This window comes from Andrena cerasifolii, chromosome 8, assembly GCF_050908995.1.
Source record: "Andrena cerasifolii isolate SP2316 chromosome 8, iyAndCera1_principal, whole genome shotgun sequence".
NCBI lineage: Eukaryota > Metazoa > Arthropoda > Insecta > Hymenoptera > Andrenidae > Andrena > Andrena cerasifolii.
The window spans coordinates 16,262,347-16,279,343 of NC_135125.1; the positions used below are offsets into that span (position 1 = coordinate 16,262,347).

General features: G+C 47.1%; 1 protein-coding gene across 12 annotated transcripts in view; it reads left to right on the forward strand.

Moving 5' to 3' along the window:
- Nucleotides 1-218: 218 nt before the first annotated feature.
- The window catches only part of Shep (RNA binding motif single stranded interacting protein alan shepard), a 43,048-nt gene continuing 26,269 nt past the window's right edge, over nucleotides 219-16,997 (forward strand). For 2 of the 12 annotated variants that reach the window (XM_076818867.1, XM_076818877.1), the window contains exon 1: nucleotides 237-1,918. In XM_076818867.1, the coding sequence (XP_076674982.1) occupies nucleotides 1,862-1,918 (57 nt within the window). In that variant the 5' untranslated portion in view covers nucleotides 237-1,861. Of the gene's footprint in view, nucleotides 1,919-3,398; nucleotides 3,510-16,997 lie in introns of those variants that run through there. The other 10 variants (XM_076818868.1, XM_076818872.1, XM_076818870.1 and 7 more) reach the window with 9 other exon arrangements.

The window sequence follows — 16,997 nt, forward strand, 5'->3', positions numbered from 1 at the left end:
GCTGTTGTCCGCGGTCTCCGTCGTGTTCGCCACTCGTTCATTCGCATGCCTGCCAACTGCGCCGCGCCGAAACTCGCGGAGAAAACCGCGGTGATCACGGGGGCCCTATCTCTCTCTCCCTCCCTCCCTGTGCGTTGTTCGTTTAGGCAGCCGCGCTGCGTCTTTGTCGGTCGGGCTACGGGAACGTTAGTTATCTCTTCGTCGCGCGCGACGGGCTCGTAAGATATCGGCCGCGTTCGGGTGATAGCGTTGCGCGTGTGTTGAGTGGCGGTCGTGCAGACAGGTGCGGCCGCCGGAGCCCCACCGTTGGTGGCGGCGCGCGCAGCGCCGCCATGCGGCGACTCCGCTTAGTTTCGGGCAAGATGGGCGAACCTCGCCGGGCAGTAGCTTAGACTCTACCTACAAGACAACACATACACTAAATGTTTCCTAACCACAAGTAACAATTAATTGTACATTTATTTTATTTAAGGGAACACAGACTCTATTTTTGTAACATGCTGTATTAGTAGTGCTCCGCGGAATTTGTACGATAGTAGAGAAAAACGGTGCGAGGCCACACGCGCGAGGTAATAACGGCCGGGGACGACGACGACGACGGAAAGCACCGAAAAGGCAGAGGGATCGTTGCCGCGATAGGCTGCAATACCGAGTGCCGCGGAACAGAGAGAGGTGATCAGGGGGGAGACGGTAGGAAATAGGAGAATCAGTGATATCGGAAGGACGAGGAAGGGCAGGAAGATAAGGGCCCCCCCCGGAGGAAGACACAGCGACCGTGAGGACGAGGACAACGACAAAGGGGGCAATCCCGACGAAGACGGCGACGAGGTTGGATAAGGACGATCGTACCGCAACAGTGGCCGCCACTGAGGCTGAGAAACGACAGCGAAGTAGGTGATAATCCCTCGCGTAGTCTAGCCGCTCGTTTACGTTCGCTCGGCGCACGGTGTAGCTCGGCCGATTCTCTCCCGGTGTGGTGCGTGTTTTAATAACCAGTTACGGACGTGGAGAAAAGTGTACGACTGATATAAGCCGTAGTGAAGTGTACAAGCCCGACACACCCTCTTGACACTCGACATCCGTCTCGTATCGCCATCGGTTCGGCTCTCTATCCTCCTTCGTCTCCCATCATTCTCGCCCATTCCCGATCCTGCTACTTGCTACATTTTACGTGGTTGCACGCGTGTACATTCGGCCAACTGCAACCAGAAAGCCGCGCACACCACGTCCATCTCTATCCTCTCTCTCCCTTTCCCCTCTGCTCTTCCTCTCGTTACGATCGCTCGCCTCTGTCTCAGTGGATCGTCCTACTGTCTTCTCTTTCGCTCGCACGGCGCAAAGTGATTTATCGTTGCGCCCTTCGCATCGAGTTTCGCCGTTGGCGTTTAAAACCACACCAGCCCGGCTATCGTGTCCCTTTGCGTCCGGCATATAACCATACCGTACCGTACTTCGTCCTAGCTCTACCCCCTCCCGGCGATCCCCCTCCCCCTCGTGTTCGTACGAAGCGTCTCACCCGCACACACACACGTACACCTATCCATCCTCTCTCTCCCTCTCTTTCTTCCTCGCCTCTTTTTCTGCCTCCGCTCCACCCCGGTTTTATCGGCCCATCGGAGTGCAAATTTCGTTTCGTGACCGTGCTGTGTGGGTTCTTCTGCATCTGACCAGTGTCGTCGGGAGATACGAAAAACACGGCTGACGCCGCTCTCTTGGCAACGCCAGGCCGAAAAGCCAGCCGACGACGTACGAATAGGGAAGAGAGGAACAGGACAGAGACAGTTCTGCCCGTGGTAATAGGACCGACGTGGGCACACGGTATCGTTTCGTTTCGGGCGCCACGAGCGATAACGCCGCAAACATGTCCGTGAGAATGGAAAACGTAGCCGCGCCGAGGAAGCTCAACTACAAAATGATGGTGAGTAGGATTATTTCTGTCATTCCGCTGCGCTGACCGTGCCCCGCCGGTCGTTTCACGCGTCAACGTGCCTGGCTTGCGCCCGTCGGGGAGAGCGTGCATGCGTGCGTGCGTGCGTGCGTGCATAGTTACTCGTGTGTATACACGCTTGTTGGAAAACGCAGGCATTACCATGGGGGCGGCCGATGGCCACGAACCTTGCGGAACCGGCGTAGTTTGACAGTTTGCCGCGGGGCGTCTACTGCCCCACCCAGTCTCCTCTTTCTCTCCCCCACTCTAACCTCTCTTGTTGGCCGTCTTTTCGCGTACTCTTTCTTTTCTTCCTTCCTTCCTTCCTCCTTTCTTTCTTTCTTTCTTGCGATCCTCTGTCGCACGACTCTCGACGAGGATTCGTTTAAAATTGCTTGAAACACATGCTACTTTCAGACTTCCACAGATACCTTCCATTCCAAAATCATATTTGTATGTTATGTAGTCGCGCATTTATTCTGAGATTTACGCGTTTCAAACATTTTATTGGCACCCAGTAATTGTGCAGCTGACGAAGGAGATTTATTCGAATAGATGTATGTAATTGAAATAATTATAATCTTGCATATCATGGTTTTCTTTGTAATTTATTTAGTCGTGTAGTTTGAATAGTATTCGAAAGGTTAACTTCATTGGCGTGGTAAACGGTGGGGGGCGGGTCCAGGCACCACATGGTCAATAGAGGAGTTAATATTATGCTAGTGTTAATTTCTTAGAAGTAATTATGTATAATACTGCATGAAGTATTATTATATATCCCATCTTTCGAATTACAAAGAGACGTTCCTTAATCTCTGGAAAAAACGCGATATCTCGGTCTGACATTTCTGACAGCATGCTCCTGTTCTCATAGATACGGTCCTGACATTCTGCGCAGACTCTTGCCATCTCTTCCTGTTCTCTGCCTACTTTCAATTGCTACGGTTTTCGCAGAACAATTTTACATTTTTTCCGCTGCGTCTGATTCATGCCAATATTTATCCCCGTTCTGCTACTTGGAACTAAACGAATCTAATCTCATACGTAACGCTTACTCTCGAGGAAAGACTTTAAATTTTGTTGAAATAACACAGACTTCTCGATCAATCGATCGATTCACGAAAGTCTCTCAAAAACAGATCGCCGTGAAAATAGTATTCTGCCGAATGAAACAGAAGTCGATCGTTTCCTATATTTCCTCTTGTGAACGAAACTTTTATATTTTTTAATTATTCAAACCGTCCATGTGTGAGTGCAACGAAATATGTGACGTTTTTTTCGGTGCATTATCATCGAAATGTTTTTGTCGATGCTTAACGAAGCCTCGGTGCTTATTAATGCGAAATTTAGCCGTTCGTGAAAGCGACGTGGAGCCACTATCCGGAAGCATTCTTAATCTGCACATTGAAATTCGACCTAACGCTCGTCAGTGTAGCCAACTTCGTCGCGTGCTTGTAGTCACGCACAGTAACGTTTTCGTACATCTCCTTCGACCTCGCGCTTAAGATTCGAATACACTTTCTTCTCGATGTATCTAACGGCGCGATGCTTCTGAACCAAGTGCCGAGAACAGCGGAGCATGGTGAGGTTTCCACCTTCTTATTCATAACAGTATACGAAAGCCAAGTAGCCCTATAAAACATTATTCCATCGTCCGTAACGTTCGCAGTTCAGTTTTGCACGCTCTCCTGACGTCCGATTATTATTAAGTCAGCCATTAGACAGGTTATCGCACGGTAAATGCTTCCGAACGGATTGACGTGCAAACAGCTGTTCTCTTCAGTGTTGCCAACCGCAGTGTTAGGTAGGGCTCGTATATACATTCCATTCGTTAAGTCTCGCATAGCGCATCGTACGCTAATGGTTTCGAAATTATCGACGGAATTACCTTACTATCAAACTCTCTGGTATCGGCGCAGGTCTTTCGATGAAATTTCAATAATGAAAGTTGCCGGCTTTTAAACCAGCAATGAACATCGTGTTTCGCGTTGCAATTAAATTGGAGAAAATCGCGGAGGTCAGTTCGGAGTAACCACCTTTTCATTCGCAACGTACTTTGAACCCCGCAATCTGAAGTGTTTAATTAACAAACCAAATATTTTATCAAGCTCGTGGAATCCTATCTGCGGCGTATTTACGTTCCGCAAGCGGCTGCAGCGTTCGATCGCCGCTTTTACCTGAACTTTTTATTAATTCTAACTAGAAGAATTTCCAGCAGCTTTTATTCCCATCGAATCTCCAGCCACGTTTATGTTACAGAGACATTATATCCCATTCTATGCCAATCCAGTAATTTTCAATGGACAGCTTCGCAGTAGTAATAATTAAACGATACATCGGACCGTGTAATTAATTTCGTAGATCGTTCGCGTATCCACTGTGTTCTTACGAGTTGCTGGAAATCAACGGTCCCGCAAGTTCAAGCTTCTTTGCCGGGGTAGTTACCCAACACGCTAAAGTTTACAAACTCCGGCCATGTTATTAACGAGCTTCCAGTAACTTCTCGATACCTGGTGCAAAGCTGTCGTCTAGTACAAGCCGAGCATGGAATTTATAGACTATGGTCGCGTGCTTTTACCTCGCCAGTTACCGCGGGTCCTTAAGCTGTCCACGTGAGTTTCACACGCCTCGGTTATAGCCTGGTGATAAGAGCAACAACAATAACACCAGTAAATCGTCTTTACTACGAGGAAGATACAATACCAGGGCTATATTCAGCGATCTCTAATAACCCTAGATAAAAAAATCTCTACAAATAGATGTAGCTGCGTCTGCACCTCAATCAGAGCTGCAAAATTGCGCAGCCCAATTAACCCCAGGCAATGTCCATTCCCAAACAAATTCAATCTACCTACAGTTACCCATATCGAGCAATCTCACAATGGTCACCTCTGACCTTTCAAAGGGTCCTTTGGTTACGTGCTCAGCTGCACCTGACGCTTTTCCAAAATCCCTGCACCGCACACAAAAATTTCGAGTTTTGAAATTTTGTATTTAGTAAACACTCCTCTGACATAAAAACATCATAACTTAGTAACACGAATAATGGAATTTAAGGTTAGTAATTACAATCAAAGTCGAATAACCAAACGCAAGCTGCCACAGACTACGCATAGGAAATATTTACCCACTGCATTTTTCTTGTATTTATAAGTTCTTTTCTTTCTTTCTTTTTTTTCTTAGAATAAGCAAAATATATCCTTCTTTCGTTTTATTAATTAAAAATTCTTGCATTTAAAGATATGGATACGTATCAGTGGCTCAAATTATTACTATTTCTGTCGCATCTCGTAAATTCTGGACAGACTTAAAATAAAAAACCAAACATATCGGTTCTTTCATTTTTTCACTTCAATTAGTTATTTTCATGGCGTTTAATTTGGTATAAATTGTATCTGCTCCCGAGTGCTCCCACATAATAAAACGGAAAAGCTAGACAAATCTGTGCTAGAATATTTATTTTGAAAAGACACTGAGCTTGAATTCGAAATCTGAGGAAGATGTATAACAAGAATGAATAATTTAAAACTTATTATCAATACGAATTATTTAAAAAATTAATTACATATATTTTAATAATTGTTTTATATGTTTATATATTTTATTTGTTTTACTTTTATTATGTTCAAAGTATATTTAACTGAGTTATTTTATGTTAAAAATTAATTGTTTTGCGCATAAATATGATTAACATATCAATTACATGTAAATAACTGTATCTTAATGGAAAGTTGATTTTTGACTTTTTTTTCCTGTACACTCGTTACACTGTGCGCCGAAGCGATAGCGGCGTTAATTCGAGCTGGAAAAGGCTTTTATATCCCGCGGATACTCGACGACACGTGAAACACTAATAATGATCGGTGATCGTGCGGCTCGAGGCAGCGTCTCGCGGCGTCGCGTCTCTGTGCCGCTTCTCCAACTGTAATTAAACGCTGCCTCGAAAGGTATTATCCTCCGCCGTGGCCATGGGACCGACGTCTGCGTTCCTCGCGTCCACGCGATTCCTCTTATCGCGTCTCTCGATATCGTTCCGCGCCGTTCTCCCTGCGAGCGCGCTCGCGCGCTCGCGCGGCGCGGCCGGGCTTTCGTTCTTGAGCGGATAGTAGCCGGCTGGGCCGATTGGCGTTGAGAATTCATAACGATAATTGGACCGATTTGTTTCAATCGTGATTCGCTTCGGGCGATCCCGCGGATAGATTGTTTACAACAATAGTCGGCCCATTCCGAATTGCCTGCCCCTGGGAAGTTTATGGCCGCTCGTTTGGGATTGTTTGCAAGCAGAATTGCTGCAATCCTTTAGGAATGCGATGATGATTATAGGCGGGCACACTGCGGGAAAGGAAAGAATTACTGGGAAAGCAAAGGGAAATGCTGGGGCCATCGCAGGGGCTATTAGCGATATTAGAAACTCCACTAATGGGGACCTCGTCCTCGTAATTAGTCCCAGGCTAACGAGAAAGTAGTGCAGTTATTCGAACGCAGCCCCTCAGGTAGATGGAAATTGAAATTCGCCGGTTCCGAGGCAGAAGGGGCAGAAGGGGCAGAAGGGGCGTTAATTCTACAATTGGATACCTACAACAATCCCGTATCAAGGCAGCTTACAATAGCCTCGCTATTAGGAGCCATTCTGTCCATCTGGCGACCCAGTTCACCACAAGGGGCGTGTAAAACTTATTGCAGCCTAATATCCAACTAGCTCTTGCTCCTTCAACAACACCACGCAAGATCTGAATATTAATAAACAAAAGTCCCGAGAAGCCTGAAACGTGCTTGGAAATCCTTCCTATTCAGCTGGACGCTTAAAATCTTGCATCAGAAGGAGCAGTTTGAAGCCTGAGGGGAAATGGTATAAATGAGGATTTTTAGTGTGGACAGAGAGGGTTGCGCAGCTCGTAGGCGGGTAACAGAGGAGTAGACGACGCGAAGCCGAGTGGAGGAATATAGGGAGAAAGAGGACAGGAGGCAGGGACCAGGTAGGGTGAATAGAATAGACGCGGCAAGGATATCGATTATTTGCGGTTGCAGCCACTGCAAGGCTCTCTCCCTTCGGCGGGCGAGGACGGGCACCCGGAAATCTCCACGATACACCGCCGAACCGAGATTAATCTCATTTTTGCCTTCCGGTTTTGAGATACTTCTCAATCGAGTTACGAGGGGGAGGATCGATGGAACAGATGGGAGAGAGGAGAGCAGCAACTCGTAGATATAACGCGGGGCTACTGTTCAAAGGTCCTCGTTTCAGTCCAACGACTCGTTACACTGCGTATATTATGCCTATCGATACACTCGACGCGATTGTCTCACGCTCTCTGTTCATTCGCATGCTATATCGCACGATAGTGATGTTATATTTACAAGTTTGCAAATCAAATAAAGAGCAATTGGAATTTGCAGGAAGATGCTGTTCCACGGTAGATTTCTTAAAGTATCTCCGCGATATTTAAGGAGAGATCTTTAAGGAACGTCACATTCTCTCCATCAATCGTATCCTTTAGTCACCCATCTCAATCGGGCGTACTGCTCCTTAGGGGCGAGGCAAACTCTCGGTCACGTGATTATAGTAATCCGCGCGGCAGTCGTAATCGTCCTAGGGAATCGCCTCCGCGAGAGTAGTCACGTAAAGTCAAACGTTCGAATAATAAAACCTTGGTTTATCGATAGAGCGCGGTTGTCTGGAAGATCGAGAGGCCCGCGATGTATCTTGATCAGATCGTATCTCCATCGAATGCCCGGCGGGGATCCGCGACTTGGGAAACTTCGATCGTCGTTTCTACGTCAAATTGCTTGATTACCTTTATTACTCACGGGTTTTAACGGCAGTGGTATCGCTCACTTGACATTTCGCGGAGGATCTCCATACCTCGTGGTCAACGTGGATGCCATCCTTCTTCTTCTAGGTATTCAAAACTTATTAATGGGGACTGACAAGGGAACATCCCAAACCCGGGAATTCAAAAATTCCGAAACTTCACGAATATGTAGGGAATTTCCCCCTGATTACAACGCAATTTTTATTTGCTGCCCAAATTCACTCTAAGGGGATGTAATTGACTTTTGTCTTGACACTGTTCTTCTATCTCTTACATTTCGCGAGTTATAACAGAAAATCGGGAAATAGTTGAATTTTCAGGGGTTAATTTAACCCCCTTCGAGTGAATTTGGGCAGCAAACAAAAGTGGCGTTGTAATCAGGAGGAAATCCCCTACATATTCACAAAGTGGGGATCTTCCCTTGTGAGATGGGGAACGGCCACTTTCGGCTCTTTCCACCAGACAGCTAAAAGGGCGCAGCAGATTGGATAATCGATCCACTCGAAACCGAAACTGATTAACGCCGTGAAATATAAAGCGGAGGAGATCGATAAGCTTACCACTAATCGCATCCTCGAGTGCTAGATTTTAGAAGTTCTCGGTAGAGTCTGTTGATCGGCTTGGCTTCTGCCAGGCTCAATAGTAGTTTCCGCAGAAGTGGACATTCTCGTCCAGTTCGCATCGAGTCTGTACTTCGAGATTCTTTGATTGGCCCATGGCCAGAGTTACATAATTATCATCGTGTGTCGACGTTCGATATCGTTCCGTTAAATTTCCACGACAAAAGACCCTGTCTGGTGGAATGAATGAAGTGGAGCTACATAAACGTCGTTGACTTATTTAACACGCGCGGCCCGAAGTGCCTCCAGTAGTTCTGCGCGGTCTACTTTTAAGCACAGTGTACGGTGACTTAGGTGCTGTTCTTGGAATAATTTAATCAAGAATCTTGCGCGAAAATAGATGAACTTCGACGAGTTACTTGCTGAGGAGGGGCTGCGAGTGGGCGAGCAGGTGGAACAAGAAGGGAAACCAAGACGATGCAGCGCGTACAGGGCAAAAGGAAAGCGAAGAGGTGGAGGAATAGATCGACCTTGGCGTGTATCTGGTCAGAAACTAGCCACTCGCGATTTCTGTACTTACTCGGACGTGTCGTTCCAATCTACATTTGCATTTCAATTATCCTCCATCTCCTTCGCTTCGGCTGATAAACGCGCAGCTTCCCCTTAGCAGAAACTGAACACCAGAAGGATTTTGAACGGGATATCTCAACCTCTACTAGTCCTCGATAAATATCCCTTTATTGAAAAATCAAACAGCACATTATCGACTTATCAAGATTAATGAATCCCCCAAACGGTTAGTCCCTCCTGAGATGCTCACAGGCCACCCGATTTCAAAATCCCAGCGCGAAGAGCTCAGACTTGGGAACAGTTGGAGACACTGGCAGTTCGCTAGCGCGTCAGCAGGCGGGATTTCTGATAAACGTGGAAATCGAGGGAAGCTTGGTGCGTGCCTCGCGAGAGAGAAAGTCGGGAAGAGCGGAGTGTATCAACGAATGAATCAGCGGGAGAAGATCAGGCCGAAGGCAGAGGTTCACTTGTTGGCATACCGTTCGCGTTTAGTGCCTCCGCTCTGGGACCGTTAGGGAAAAGTGGTCGCCACGAACGGAAGACACCACCCACGCGAGGAGACGGTGCAATAATCACTTTGTCACCGGTAGACTTTGTCATTGTCTGCTGGTTGCGTGCCTGTTCGCACAGTCACCGGGGAAAAACTTCGCTAGACTGGGTTAGGTACGCGCTGCGTGGCCGCAAGGAGTCAAGGCCGTACGATGTCCACTCCGTTCTTCTGCATAGTGTACAAGATCATCTTGTATCGTTAGTTGCATTCAGGTATATCGCGACAAAGACGTAGCCAACGTCGAAAGATAGATTGTATTGATTCGGGGTAGGTCTGGGTTAGGTCGGAGCTTCTGACGTCGATTTTAGTAAATGAGGACCTTGCAGCGCGAGGGGTGCGGACTGCAGCTCCGCATTTACCAACTTCAAGGAAATGAGAAAAAACTGCTTACAAAATAATAACGTTGAAAAGGGAGCACTAATTGAAAAATTTATATCTTCACGCAATGAGTAGTAGTTATCGAGCTGATTCAAAATTTCCAATAAATCGCTCATTTATTATCAGATTTGCATCACACGTGCACCAAACGATGTAGATTTTTTTTTACGTATATCGCACGTCACAACTCAAAAATTGTAAAAAATGGAGCTGCACCTCCAAGGGCGGATTCAGAGGGGGGCGATAGGGGGATAGTATGACACTGTGTACTATTCTGTATAAATAATTAATGTGAATGTAATTATTTAGGTTATAGTTTCAGATAGAGATATTAAAATATAAATTTCAAGGAAATTTTAAATCTTGTAAAATAAGATTAAAAAATGTACTTATGTACTTTTACATATTTCAATTTTTTCTTTTGAATATTCGGTGTGGACGTTATCTGTAATTATATCACAGAAGAACTGCATCCAATTGGATCGCAAAGTGTGCGCACCTCGTGACATTTTACAAGGATCGTTTTTGTCACGAGCCCCTGAATTTCGGCCCCCTTTACTAGAGTACATTTCGCAGATTGCTACGTCGCGTTTCCCTTAACGCAATTGCGTTTTAATGTGGAGTATAAGCGCAATGACACTGTGCGATAGCACTGGAAAGTTTGATAAAATGGCGTTTCAAGGTCCTCGGCTATAATGTCAAGGTTCCTCGGGTAACTGTGCGCGCTAGATTGTCCTCATCGAGCTCGGAAGTTCAGCTGCGCGGTTGCTACAGTTCGCACTGCTTAAATGCACCATTGTCCCAGGCACGCAGGTCCCAACGAATACCCAAGAATTGCAATTTTGTTCCACTTCGGGTCAGCTGGCCTTTCGCCGCAACCCTAGCTAAGCCTCTTTCTGCGAAATTTGTACCATTTCCGTGTCCCTTCGCGTAGAAGGAATACCTCTCCTCTCGAAGCTAGCATGCTCGGTTCACCAGTTGACCTTGAGGAGAGGCCAGAACCCGGAACTTACCTTGACGCTCGCACCTGCACTGTAAGGGTCCCGCTGTCCACGGCCCGTGGCTAGGAAATTAATTGAAGTCGCGAAGTAACGGATGTGGGTGCGATTATCGATGCAACCTGCACGACTTCTCGGCCTCTATTTTTCCAATTTCCATTTTTCTCTTCGGGTGCTCCTCTGTATCATTAATTATCTCTGACTTAGCTGTCACTATTTAATCCATGGATTATATAAATTGTAGGAGAATAGGGTTCGTAATTTCTATATATTCGAGAGCTACGGAAACACGCGACTCGAACCCACGATCCTCGGATCCGTGCGCTACGGGTCAGCCGCCTTAGCAATGTCGCCAAAGTCGATCCTCCGAGGTCTCTTATTCCGGAATCCCTTTTATGTGGCTTCCAGATCCCACATAACCTAAGATAGATTGGCAATAATAATTAATAACTCAAGCTTCCGAAGTACCCGGTCTCAGGGCCATTGCCCTTTCTACTTGTTCATCGTTGACAGTGACGTTTTAGAAATGAATTCCCTCCCAAGAAGTACAGTGCCAGCGGCAGTGTATTGTCCGCTGGGGCCCCCGAACGCGACCACCAGCCGCTAAAGCAGCATCGTTTAAGAGTACCGTAGCGATAGGCGGCGATAATCCATCAACCGGGGGAGCAAGTTCAAGGAGAACGGCGGTAACGGGTCCACTCGGGGCGAAAAGCAAGAATCGCGAATGATGATTGGATTTCCGAGGGCCTCGCGTGAGTCCGCGATATGCCGCGGCCGGGTCTGGCGCATATCTTTCGCGGACGATCTCATTGTTTCATGAGGTAAGGACACGGAAGCACGCGATCCAGTCTAATAATACCCGACGTCGGCCTAAACTCGGCTAAAGGGTGTCAGACTCGAGGCGACCAGGCAGCCCGCCAGCCCTCTCTCTCTCTCTGTTCTCCTCTCCCTCTTCTCTTTTATTACAGCCTCCTAGTCCCGCGATGCATCTTATTTTCTCGAATGACACTGCTCCGATGCGAACCAACTGGAACGTATCCGAGCCCTCGGACTCTTAGGAGCAGCGAAGTGGTCGCTTAGCGATCGGCAGGACAGCCGAGGATCGCCATGGGCGACGTCTCGGAAGCCGAGAGAAGGACCCAGGATCCAGATCCTCCTGCTCGGTAGATCGAACCTTGAGACCAGGCCGGAGGAGAACTATCGATCAACTTTCTGTCGTGTGCAGATAGGCGGAGCGTTTCGATTCGGGTCAGCTTTCGGCTGGCTGCGATGAATATCTCTCGGCCGAGTCGCTTTTCAGGGATCCCCGAGACAAAGGATCCCTCGCGAGCTCCTTTCACCGGTACTCCCGCGGGTGGTGCTCGCGTCCGCCAGGGAAACGGGGAGGCGTTCCACCGTTGTTTAGGTGGACGAGCTGGGATATTCCTGCCGGAGAGCGCGAAAGGTCATTCATTGATCGCGGGTAGCTCGGGAGGGGGGGATCGTCGGTCGGAGGATGCCGGGTGCCTCTTCTCGGATCCGGAGGATAGGCGAGCCGCGGCGCAGGGAAAATCGCGTGCCCGAGTGAGATTTGCCTCGATCGCGACGCAAGGAGAGATCCACGTCCTGGAGGCGCGTATGTGGGTCACGCTGACGATATTGATGACGCGCCATTAACTGGCCATCTGCCTCGCTGGATGTCGAATAAAACCGGATTCTGCCGCGGTTTCTACGCTGATCGTCCTACCGAGGAAACTTCATCGCCGATACCTCAATGATTTCTCGGGCCCGACATATGCTGGCCATCGCGCGTCGCGGCAGAGTTACACACGTCCCGTAGACCAAGCTGGGCATTCTTCTGAATATTGAGATCAGGTAGTCCGAGGGGCGGTCAGAATTAGCGGGCCATTGCGGAACACACTTAGCGCACCTGCTATTACCCAGGCGACCTTTGAACGGTGGATGCAGGGTCCATTAGATTTCAATCTTGCAATGATCCGCGATCATTATTTCCCGAAGCGAGCCACAGTAACGAGCAACGCAAGTGCTCCGATATCGAGGATATCGCCTGCATCCGCCAGACAAGGGTTAAAGAACCTAGGCAGTTGCATCCTGCAGGTGGGTCGCCGCATCTCTCAGAAAAGGAGAAGCGTAGGAAGGCGGAGCTTCGGGACTCTATCAGTTTTATCTATTTCTCTGAAACGTAGCCACTGGCGGATTTAACCGGCGATCGATGAGCAATTGCCGCCTGGGCCTCTTCCCAAAAGAGGCCCCCCGTTTAAAAAAAAAACAAAAAAACTATGATTTTATCCAACTACTATAATTATTTTTTTCTGCACTACTAGACTTAGCCCGTTTTTAGTAAACTCCCTCTGCATTTCCTCGAAAAAATTTCGGCCTACTCGCAACGTTTGCCACGTGGGCCTTTTTCTTTAAATCCGCCACTGGCCACAGCGGAAATGTGAAAAAGAATCGCAACTGAGTAACCCGGCTAGATACACCTTCCTGCAAACCAGCGATCGGTTGTTTGCGAGATATTTTCGTGTGCTTCTTTTTCCTTTTATTGGATCCGCGGAACGGAAAGTCGATCTGATAAGGAGAGGGGGCGGTTATGAGGCATACAGTGAAAGCTACGAGTGACGTGTTGGTTTTATTTGAAATCGCATTGCCGGAGCAGGGACGAGGAACGCTGTCTGGGGGGAGGCCTCCTTTGGAAATCATTCACGCGCGATGTCCGATCGATTTTTATCATCTTAATTAGACAGCCGGCGCTAATCGGATTCCGCGAAAAATTCGCCGCGATCTTACGTAAATTTCACTTTCGTTTTGACGCGCACGGCCCAGCGGGCGCTGCGGAGGTCATTTCCTTCGCGTCCGCCCAAGAAAATTCTGCGAAAAATCGCGGCCGGAACCTTTGTCATCCGCAAGTTCTGCTATTGGCTACGCGAATTGTTCCTCCGCTTCTGGAATCCCTGTTCGGGCCGTTTTGTAGAAACCGCGGGACGTTGGCTGATAGAATAGTACATACTCTGTTATCCTTCGTTGGAACAGTTATTTCTTCCCCATTACTTCGGGATAATAGAGGCCTCACCGTGGCGAGAATGCAGAAAAAAGGCCGGCGTTGCAGCGGTTCTGAGATATGTACAAGTTCACTGACTTCGCTATGACTAATACGAAATTCATTACTCGACCGCTGCCGTTTCCTTCCAGACGCCTTAATGGCGCTCGAATAAGCGCGAAAACTATGCGAATTACCGGCCCAGAACCGGCGGATTGCGAAAACCATTAGCTTTTACACGGGGTGTCCCGAAAGTAGCGAGTACGATCAAACAGAGGGGCCATTCCTCGACCAGATGCGAGGGGGATACGTGGTACAGGGATCCTCTGACGTACGTCCATAGGCATTTTGTATATTGTATAAATTTGCATTCGTACAATAGATATAATAGATGTCAGTAGTGCACTCAGGATTTAATCATGCGGGGAGTCCAGTTGAAGCGATAAAAATATTATCAATGCTTTATTCGACGAGTAACGAGTACAATTTTTATCTTTTATTCGAACTCAATAGTTTTATTTAAATAAATATTTGTCCATCTCTGGTGCCAGAGCACTGATAGATAAATATTTCTATAATTTATTGTGAATCTGCAATTGTACGCTGACTTTCTACAGTCAATTTTATTAATTACTTGAAAATGTACCATCGTGGTATAATATTCTCGCATGGGTGTTGGTTAATTTCTTTTTTTCTTGAAATAATAATCGATTCCTGAGGATCGATGATGGGGCAGCGAGCACGCGCCCGGCCAATTATTCGCGACGAATTTATCAGCATCCGCGCAGAGGCTTCTTAGCGAAAGCCCGTGTTACGTGGCGTTCTCGCGTTTTGTTACCGCCTCGGGAGATGGAAAAAACTGTTAAATACCTACGTGTCAACGTGTTTGACGTCCTTCGGGCAACTTTTTGGATGGATTCCCAGATCAACAGGTTCCGTGGCACCGAAAATTCGTCTGCGGCGCACCAGCTCGCATTAAAACGGTAACGCGCGGCCGCGACCAATTTATTTGTCTTCTGTTAGCTTCGACAATCGTCGCAACAGGCTGGCGTTAAATGGAAACGCGCGCAGCCGCGTTCGACACCGATTTAAACGGACATTTTATATCGCGCAGAATTATCTCCATTGAATTATTAAACCTCGAATTCTGCACCCTCCCAATACCTCTCTAATTATGCTCTTCCCCTTTCTGTTTCAGGTAAGACCACGATTCCACTGGGAAACGCCAGAAATACTCATTTATCCATCCTGATTAAACTAGGTACGCTCGTATCTTCGCTTAATTTCTCCTGACTTACAAGGAAACATCCCGAACCCGGAAATGCAAAAAATTCTGAAACTTCGTGAATATATAGGGAATTTCCCCCCGATTACAACGCAATTTTTGTTTGTAAAAATCCGGTTATTTTCCGATTTTCTGTTATAACTCGTGAACTGTAAAATAATTTTTCTACCAATTGATAGATCTAATTAAAAGAAGTAACTTTTGTCTCGAAACTTTTCTTCTATCTCTTACATTTCGCGAGTTATAACAGAAAATCGGAAAATAGCCGAATTTTCGGGGGTTAATTCCGTTGTAATCAGGAGGAAATCCTCTACATGTTCGCAAAGTTTCAGAATTTTTGGAATTTTCGGGTTCGGGATCTTCCCTTGTTAGTGTTAAACTGAGCTAGAATGGCTTTCGAAGCCGATGAATATTGCGCCGAGTGTATCGCGATCGCGTCGAGGCACTTGAGACTTTCTAGCCCGATTATATAGAGTATTCCGCGGGATAACGTTTCTAACAAAGTGTTGGAATTGTGTTGCCCTGCCGGTCACGATACACGGCTTCATTAGCGAAAATATTTTCGATCCAGCCGCAGCGGAAGGCACGTTCCCCGTGCACGCGTCCGCAGCAATGCGGTGTACCGACTTTTCCCTCGATACGCGAAACGATCGCATTCTGATGCGAATTTTTTCCCCGCGATACTGCGCCGCGCGTGGCAGAGAGCGGCCCGGCTCCGTAATTCATTGAAATTCCAATGGCAGATCGCGCCGTTTCAACACGGATTTCCACGGCCGCCTTCCTGTGTCGTGCCTTCGCGCATTCTGTTCCGGTAGTTGGGGGCAGGGAGGTATGGTCAATCGGAAGGTGAACGCGTCGTTGCACCGTGCACTCGCTCGCCTCGAGGTTGACCTTGCTGGTACAACGATCTGAAAGTAATTAATCGTGGTCTTGGGCGTGAAATCGCTGCTTAGTATTCCGCGGTTCGCTCCGCACCGTCGGAGAATCGTCCTCGATCGGCGGCTCCACGGTCGTTTTCGAAAACTTCGAATCGAAATTGCTCCGCGATTTATTCCGCGGCGGCTTCTGAAATTTCCATGTCATTTCGATTCAGCCTCCTCGCGCAAAGGTATATACTTTTTCGCATCGATCAGTGGTATTACAAATGGAGTTTGGAATTATGTAACGCTCCCCCCTCCTGGGAGATAAAGTACTGGGCGCGTGATCGATCGCTAGCGTTGCGTGGAGTTCTTCGGGTAAAGAGAAATTTTTTTCTGTATTAATTGAAGATAGAAGAGAATTATTTATTAAAAGACATTGAGTCACGTGTTTTAGGAACGTGTGCGAGTAATGAAGGGTATAGTAAGAATTGCATTTAAAAGGGTTTAAGATGCAAGTGGTATCCCGCGCAGAAGTGTCAACATATGACGGGCGTGTCGAATACTCTCTACTGGAACGACGGATACGGAACTGACACGGAACTGACACGGAACGGATATGTGTGCGCAGACCTTAATTCGAAACTTCTGGTCGCGTTCAAGTTATGTCTACTCGCGAGCATCAGTCGCGATTTAGTGGCCGAGAATCGTTTCATTCGAATCGCCTGATCGCTCGTTTGTTTCTTTGTTTTTTATTGTTTTCCTGTGTTTTAAAGGGTTATACCTAGTAGTCAGGCGGCCGAAAAGAGGCGAATGTTTGTGATTTTTTTTTGAACAAGCGGAAGCGTATATTTTTACAAAACTTTTTGTGTTCAAAAGAGCAACATTTAAAGAACATTTGGTATTTTTTTCGTAGAAAAATATTTACGTTTATAATAAAGTAACAACTGACATCCAAGAAGCCTTTTTAAAAATTTGCTTTTGCGGTGAGCACTGCCATTCGGAACCAGATTATCTAAAAT